The sequence below is a fragment of the Sinocyclocheilus grahami genome, unplaced genomic scaffold (genome assembly GCF_001515645.1).
Source record: "Sinocyclocheilus grahami isolate Dianchi unplaced genomic scaffold, SAMN03320097.WGS_v1.1 scaffold55.1, whole genome shotgun sequence".
Classification (NCBI taxonomy): domain Eukaryota; kingdom Metazoa; phylum Chordata; class Actinopteri; order Cypriniformes; family Cyprinidae; genus Sinocyclocheilus; species Sinocyclocheilus grahami.
The window spans coordinates 3,451,076-3,460,002 of record NW_015505234.1 but is presented as its reverse complement, the minus strand read 5'-3'; the positions used below and the strand labels follow the sequence as shown (position 1 = coordinate 3,460,002).

The 8,927-nt window shown below is 38.3% G+C and overlaps 1 protein-coding gene across 3 annotated transcripts; it reads left to right on the top strand.

The window, feature by feature from the left end:
- The first annotated feature begins 2,237 nt into the window (after positions 1 to 2,237).
- Positions 2,238 to 5,743, top strand: LOC107583802 (uncharacterized). Of its 3 annotated transcripts, XM_016270131.1 has the most exons (7): positions 2,238 to 2,732; positions 2,905 to 3,021; positions 3,752 to 3,933; positions 4,011 to 4,035; positions 4,164 to 4,320; positions 4,680 to 4,868; positions 5,278 to 5,743. In XM_016270131.1, the coding sequence occupies exons 1-7, from the start codon at positions 2,549 to 2,551 to the stop codon at positions 5,531 to 5,533; spliced, it is 1,110 nt and encodes a 369-aa protein (XP_016125617.1). In that variant the 5' UTR covers positions 2,238 to 2,548; the 3' UTR covers positions 5,534 to 5,743. The 3 variants fall into 3 exon arrangements, with proteins under 3 accessions (XP_016125617.1, XP_016125620.1, XP_016125618.1); XM_016270134.1 differs by lacking the exon at positions 2,905 to 3,021; XM_016270132.1 differs by lacking the exon at positions 4,011 to 4,035 and having other exon boundaries at positions 3,752 to 3,943.
- Positions 5,744 to 8,927: the final 3,184 nt, after the last annotated feature.

Here is an 8,927-nt window from a genome sequence, read left to right as displayed (position 1 = left end):
ATGCATTACATCTTTACACAGAATTTTAAGCAGCCACAGAGCAGCCTTAACTCGGCTGAGTAAAGATGCCTTTTGTTTATGACCATGAGCGGGACTTTAAAAAAGCATGAACAGAGATACAAAGAAAACGTTAATCATTGGATTTGATCCACACCAGGTCCCAGAAAACATATTAACAGTTCTGAAGTTAGCACAAACCAAGCAAATTTTACTGTCCATCTCCTTATATAGCGCTGTATATGGAGAGTGCAATATATAGTTCGGTAAAGTTGGCAATTCACAGACATGGAGAAGAGTTGTGGATAAATATATCTTTACAAGATATGAATCCTTTGTCACCAAACATTTTGATGCATGGAGGCATCATAAATCTTAAAGGGGTCATATAACGTTGCTAAAAAGAACATTATGTTGTGTATTTGGTGTAATGCAATGTGTTTATGCGGTTTAAGGTTAAAAAAAAAACATTATTTTCCACATAATGTACATTATTGTTTCTCCTCTATGCCCTGTTGTGTATCGCACCGCGTAAACATAAAACCATGTCTGCATTTGTGATCGGAGAAACGACAAACAACAAGCGCTACTCTACGCTGCTCAAAACTTGCGTTTGAATCATCAGTGGCAAATTCTTTAAATATAAAAAATGTGCTTACAGGCTGTGAGACTGCCAGACTGTCCTTGCAAAGTTGGAACTGCCCCACTTTATAGAACAGCCTTTGAGCACAGACCCATTGTAGGCTACTCTGCAGGTTCAGGAAACATTCCTCCATAAAATGCGTCACACAGCGTCACACACTGCAGGCTTGAGTGAGGAACGGCCGGCGGACTTGAAGAAGGAGCGGCCGGCAGGCTTGCGGCAACCACATGTGACGACCCCGGACTGGACTCCGCTTCGTCCACGGTTAAAGCTGATCCGGCGATCTACAGAGCGAAGTTGATGTATTTCCTCAGCGACCAGCATGGATCAGCTCCAGGCATGACGAAGCGGATATCGTCCTCTTTTGGAAGGCCAAACAAAGTAGTTTCGCTTTCACAATGAAACACACAGCATCTCCACAGCATGGCGGCAGCGGCAACACCAACAGCGAGAATAAAAGTTACGCTTCTTTCTTTGCGTGAACATTTGGGCGGTGTTATGCAAATCTTCCCACACAGTGACGTAGATATGTGGGGGGTGTTTAAACGAGGCGTTTTAGGAGGGCGTGGACAAGTCTTAACTTTTATAAAGAATATCTCTTTGGATTTGAGACTTTAGTCTTTGCAACTTTACAGATCTTCTTTATGCACCAAGAGCTTAAGGAAAAATTGAAATCGCATCATATGACCCCTTTAAGAGGATTACTACAGCAGATGCTTAGTAATTATTTGACATCCAAGGGCCACAGCCAGTCATTGATTGATTAGTGTGCCATAAGGACATGTGAGTAACAGCATACTGCATCAACAACAAATCAATGTTCCAATTCTCAACATTTTTTAAATGTAAACTCACTGAATGTAGCTGAAAAAAAGCTGTTGTTATTTGATTGTGTCTCTGGGAACACATCCATCGTGTGACTGCTCTGTGGTTTATCAAACATCCATAAGGCATTCTACAGGAAGAAAGACCATAGATGGGCAAACAAAACAAAACAGGAAGTGCCAGCACTGAATGCATCACAGACTTTAAGAGTAAATACTGATATATATAAGTCTTGACACTGTTACCAAGGTTTCAGTGCTATCCAGTAGCATCCTTCTTACACTTCCCACACAGTCTAACAGGCTCTCTGCACTGAGATTGAAACCCACTGTGCTCGTCCAAGTGAATAGAATTCATTCAACGGTACTGGTGTTGGGTCCATGTGCCATCTTTAAACACCATCTGCTGCAACCCACTCTGTTTATACACACACATTTATTATATGTTTTGGGGGTGCACAAGAAATCGTGACGCATTATAAGTCAACATGTTCATTTGACTATATAAATATATAATTTGCCGTGTGCCTGCAAATTGTGGCTCTGTTTTCACTCTCTCTGCAGATATGGGACAGGGGCTCACATGCACAGAGCCACATGCCCTGATTCACCCTTGACTGTCCTGAGAGAGAGAGGGAAAGAGAGAGTGTGCACAAGTTACTGGAGAGATGAGATCAGGGATTTAAGAGTGCACAAAATTACATCCACACGTGCACTTCATGTTATGTAAGAGCCTTGACTGCCTCACTGTATGCTGTAGGATAACAGCAGTAGTGAGCGGACAGGCAGAGCAGATGCTGTGTACATACACAGGGAAGCCTACACTTAATACAGCAGGAGAAACAGAGAAGAATCTGACATTTTTAGAAGCTATGGGCATAAGCCTGAATGCACTAAGTTTGGATAAGTTTGGATATTCAATGACACTTCTAGGAAAAGGAGCTATTTTTGAGATTTCTTTCATGTGGCACTATAAATGGATTATAATCAGCGATGTTTAGCTTGCTACGCAGAGTATTGTGATCACCTCAGGACATATCTACTGTTTTGATCCTTATCTTGCGGCCCCTGGGGGCCTTTGATCATGACATCAGCGTGGTCCTTGATGTGGGTTGTGTGTGGACTGACGGTGTGGATTTCCCACACTCACGCAGCCTCAGTGAACCCCAATCTGCTCATGACCACTTCTGATCCAACCACTGTCGAGCAACCAATCAATCCAGAGCATCCGACTGAACCTTCAGATTTATTCAGCAACAATGACACAGGTGAGATGTGAGGTGCTGATGAAAACATTGTTTTTAAACTTTGAAAACTAACCTTCAGGAAATAAATATCAGGGAAAATATATCTTTATGTATGTCTTGATATACTTTACATATATAGTATATTCATATGTATGAAAATGAAATAAAAAAGCATGGTTTCTCAACACTCAAGCAGCCTCAGTGAGTTCCATTCTGCTCATGACCACCTCTGATGCAAGTACTGAAGCACAATCAACCACTCCAAAACATCAGAATGTCTCTACAGATCCACCCAGCAGCAACAACACAGGTGCGAACTATTGAAGACACTGCAGCAGACACTCAAGAGGATGGATGGACGGACAGACAGAAAAGCAGATACATATACAGAGACAGACAAACTGATATATAGATAGATAGAGAGAGAGAGATAGACAGACAGACACTTTTTAGCACTTTGTGTAAACAATTTCTCCTTACCTACACAATGGGTGAACTGTGTGGAATTAATCAATATTTGATAAAGGGCCTTATTTTTATTTAATCAGTTGCTATTCCAAAAGCGGGGAGGAACTGGGGGATTTGAGCAAGAGGATCAAGAAGCTATATAGGGAAGACAGTCACTGATATGCTGGCACCGATACAAAGCAAAATATACTCTCAGAGCATTATGCAAATAGAAGACATGCACACATTAGTGAAAATTCACTGTGGTTCACCACCGGATACAAAGATGCGTGAGATCTCACTACAAAGGACAGATGTCTGCAGTGATGACAGCAAGATGTATGTGGCAGTAAAAAATATATAACATATGCAAAAAATATTGGAACTGGAATGATACAGTGGCAGTCATTTCCTCAGAGGGTTTCATGATGATTACGTATTTATTGGATTTGAAAGCTTTTACAGAATGACTGAATAAATTCAGCCATGTGTCGTGAGGCAGATTATTATTTAATCACAGTTTAACACATCATAAAATATTGAAAGCCCGATTGTATCCATCTACACTTCTGTCTGTCCATGTGTTCCTCCAGGACTTGCGTGCATCTCTGTGCTTCCCCCTCGACGGGGATCATACTATGTGGAGCACGGCACGGGGGTATCTGTGGGCTCCATGCTTGTGTTCTGGTGTAAGGAGGGCTACCAGCTGGTTGGCCATGAGAAAATCACATGCATCCTACATGCGGGCGTCCCTCGATGGAGCAGCTACCTGCCAGTCTGTGAGAGTAGGGCAGCCATTTTGTCTTATATTCCAAAAAATCATCCTAATTACCCTGATTATTGTTTCCATAGGCAACTTTGTCCATTTCCATTAAATGTAAGTGAATGTATGATTTAGGTTTATGGTTTGGTATAAAATACCTTAAGAATATTTACAGGGTTTATTTTTTCAGTTGTAATATAACTGGCCATCATATCTGGTCAAATAAACACTATTCTTTTCAGGTATCCCTCGGCCAAATGACCAGGGACTTCGCGTTGCTTTACTGGTGTCTGTTGTGAGCGGGGTGGTCATTCTTGTCATGACTGTGTGCTTCATCGTCTGCTGTTGTCAAGAGTGCATGAGGAAAAAGAAGGAAAAGCATCGGATGGGTAGAAGCAGGTTAGTCATTTTAATACTTAAAATAACCTTAAAGATTACATATTTTGAAATTAAAAAATCATCAAAATAATGAAAAGTGTTGTGTCTTTCAATAATATAAACTTAACAAATATATAGCGGCCCCATAAAGTAGTTACACTTAAAGATGAATGTATAATTGTCTTAAATCAAGTTATTAAACCAAGTGGCATTTTTCATTTCCTCGATTGATTCATAGGCTTAAGCAAATACACTGTGTTCTAAAGTTATAATGATTAAATTTAAAGTTAAAAAACATTTTTTAGAGACAACATGCACTATAAATGTTTAATATTAAACTATCATCATACTAGATGTGTTGGTACTGTCTTCAACTTCAGGAGAAGAGAAACACGGAGTTCTAGGTCTCGGAGGAGCCCGTCCTGGTTGGAGCGAGAGCATATAGACTGGGAGGCATTCCCTCCACCTAAACTTTTCAGCCTGTCCCAGCGTCTTGACCGACCGCTGCCCCCTGGTAGTCCTGTTCATTCAGAGGTCATCAGAGCCTATGAGAACAGAGGGTATGAGAGGTATGGAAAATCATTGTAAAACATCTTTAAAATGGTGTTTCTTGAGCACCAAATCAGCATATTAGACTGATATCTGAAGAATCATGTGACATTAAAGACTAGTGTAATGACTGCTGAAAATTTCGCTTTGCCATCACAGGAATAAATTACATTTTAAAATATATTAAAATAGAATACAACTGGAACTTCCAACAGTAATAGCCTCTCTTCTGCCTATATTTGTGGCACAATACACCCCTTACGTGTATTGAAACCCACATCCTGAGCCCACTCGCTACAACCACACCGCATTTTTTAATATTATGTAATATGTGGGAGGATGTATAAAGCCATAAGACATATACTGTAAGATGTGATTCAGTTTCTGTGATTTTGTGCATCACAGAAGTCTCTTCTCCTTTCCACACAGGAGTCAGGAGAGTCTGCTGAGAAGCCCCCATAGCACATACCCTTCTTACCATCCCAACAGTCAAATCTACCCAGCCCTGGTTTTCCAGAGGGTTCAAACTGAGCCAAACCCCTCCACCTCTTCTACCTCCCCAGTTTACATACAGATTTCAACACCTCCCAAAAACAAGACCCCACAAGCCCCTACTGTCACCCACCCACAGACTTGTCGCAACATAGATGCAACCAGTAGTCATTCTTCTCATCAGCAGCACTGAATGTGGCCAAGACAATACAGACAACATTGCACAGCTGTGGTGGTCAGATTTAACTGGTCGGTGTAACCAGAAGCACTTTGATATTTTTAATGTTGATGATGTCTTTTAATATTTGCTATATTGTAAATATATTCCATTTTGAGGTGGACCTGTTTATTTTTGTCAGATCTTTGATAGCACTAAAGATACCTAATTTAACCAAACAAAATGTAAATAGAAGATGTAAGAACATAAAATTGAACGATAAACCAAAATCTTTTTGTTTTGCACATTTTAGAAATTTTCTTTGAGGTGGTCAACTTCCTCTCATTTTCATTATATTATATTCATAATGTGTTGTAAAAACAGCGATATATATATACTCTTGGTTAGAATGAGCCAATTGTAACCTAACTGTAAAATTTGCACTTTAATGCACTGATTCATTTGTAATAAATTGTTGTCAATCTATTTTTCTTGAGCCCTTAAATGAGTCTGGATGCCCTTGCTGATTTGAGTAAAATTTGCTACATGGGTTTTTTCGAAACCAGAACAAATGTGGTTAAAAAAAAAAGAAAAGAAAAGAAAATCTCCCTCATTTTCATTGGGTGGTGGACACCATTCGTTCAATGAACCAACACAGAAATTCAAATCATTTGACTTAATTTACATGAACACAACAGAACAAGGACAGATATATTTAAGATCTGTCAAAAAGAGAACAGAAAAAGGACAGCGAACAATAAAATTGATCTCATAGCAAGAAAAGGTCAGTTTTTATGTCTCAGCATTTTCAGTAACACTTGCACAACTTATTTTATTTGCTTATTTTATTCACATCATACTTTAGATATTTTTTAAATTATTTAAACATTTAAAAATATAATTATTATTTGTGTGTGTGTCTGTATACACTATATACATTCAACAATTTAGGGTCAGTAGATTTTTTTATGAAATATACTTCAATATATATATATACACACACACACACAAACACAGTATATATTCTTATTCAGCAAGGATGCAATAAATTGACCAAAAGTGATCAAAAGTACAGACATTTATAATGTTACAAAATATTTCTATTTCAAATAAATACTGTTCTTTTGATCTTTCTATTTATCAAATAATCTTGAAATTGATTCTATAAAAAAATAATTAAACAGCAAATGTTTTCAAATCAATAATTATAATGTTTTTTGGGCATCAAAATAGCATATTAATCATTTCTGAAGGATCATGTGACACTTAAGACTGGAATAATGGCTGTTCCTCTCACAGGTATAAAAATGTATTTTTAGATATGTTAAAATAGGGGGGAAAAGTTATTTTAAATTTTAATAATACTTCAAAGAATAAGTTTTTACTTTCTAAATGCATGCATAAGCATCTACCTATTTGTATGTGTACATAAATAGATTTGAGAGTTTGAATGCTTTTTGATTTGCCATGTTTTTGTACTACCGGCAATGTTCTTTATTGTTTACAGTGCTCAGTCAAAATGGCAAACAGGACATCAAATGTAACCTATACACAAACAATCTACAGTAATACCAGCAGCTATACAAGCGATGCAAGTGATTTTCATCAGTTGTTTCTTACCATTGTGGATAAGTGCAATGATAAACATTATGCCTATGTTCGTCTACCACTAGAAATTTTAACTTTTGTGGTGGGCATCCCAACTAATGTGGCTCTGTTATGGCTGCTAGTGAGGGGCAAGAAAGCTCTATCACCCTCTGAAGTTTTGGGGCTCAATCTTGCCGTACTGAATGTCATCTTCTGTATCAGTCTTCCTCTTGATATATACATTTCTGTGAGTGAACGCTCTGGACAGCTCCTGGCAGTTTCAGAGGCCATTTCTATCCTCAACCTGATCGGCTGTCCTCTTCTCTTGACTAGTATGTGTGTGGAGCGCTACCTGGCTGCAGCACATGCAGTCTGCTACATGAAACTAGGGAATAAATGGGAGTATCGTGTTGTCTGCTCGGCTCTAATCTGGATCGTCACTTTAGGCGTTGCGGTGATTACCTACCAACAAAGGCTTCCTAAAATAGCTATGTACTTGTCAATCACCCTTGATGTTTTCTTACTGATAATGCTGGCATGCCTTACAGGCATTGTGCATGTACTCTGCAAAAAAGGTCCGGGTGAAGGGCAAACTGGTGGAAGAGGTGGGTCATACATAAAAAACAGAGCACTAAAGAACGCCTTGCTGATTCTAATCCCTTCAGCTGTAATCTATGGACCTCTCCTGGCTATCGCTCCTTTCATGTTCACACTTAAGAATGGGGATGAAGAAATTAGTCACACAAGCTGTTTAATCCTGAATCTGATGCACACCTTTCCCAGTCTTGGGACCTGTATCGGGCCTGTGTTTTACATGTCCCGCGCAAAACAACTAGCCTGCTGGAAAAAGAATGCTGAAAAAAACAAACAATGACTCAAGAGCTACAGGATACAAAGTGAAGTTTCCATTAAAAAGACTTCTGTTAGATTAGTACATTGAAAATTATTTATAATATTGTTTTGACTGATATTGGCATTTACCTGTTTTAAAGAAATATTATTTTCTTGCTTTCAATGTTGGGGAAAGTTAAAGTAATTCATTACAATATTGCATTATTTCATAAATAAGTAACTAATTGCATTACTTAGTTACTTTTTATTGAAAGTAATGTATTCTGTTACTTTTTGCCACCTGGGCTGAACTTGCTTATTTGTTTTGTAATAACAATAAAAATCCAAAAGTTATATTTTTAGCCCTTTCACTCGAAAAAGTGAAATTAGGAAGCCTCAGGCTGAAGGAAATGACTTTACCAGAGCACCTCACTCACAGTTTCTCTCAACACAGGGACAGGAGAGATGTCAATGAATAAATGGGAAAACAAAGTAACTTGCGTTACTTACTAGAAAAAATAACTCATATATGTCATTGTAAATTTCAAAGTAATGCGCCACTTTACAAGTTACTTGAGAAAAGTAATCTGATTATGTAACTCACGTTACTTGTAATGCGTTGCCCTCAACACTGCTTGCTTTTAAGTTAATGCATATATGCCTGAATATAAAGATGTTTGAATGCTATGTGATTGGAAGGTAATGAAATACTTAAAATGACATTGACATAGAACAGAGTAGACAAATGTACTTGACTTCCTTTTGTTTATAATGTAGAACAGGATGAAATGAGCCAAAGATCTGAAAAGTAATTTTATGAATTACTTCACGGGGTGAAGAGAAGGTGTTAAAACCACAAGCGGAGGTAAGACTGATTAAGACTATAATGAAGAAGTGGAAAAGTGTGAGAAGAAGACAACAGCGCAGGCGATGGCGGAAGGAATTAGACATGATTTACAGAGACAGATACTTTTACAACAGGAAGACTGGTTCATACAGGACATAGAGGAGT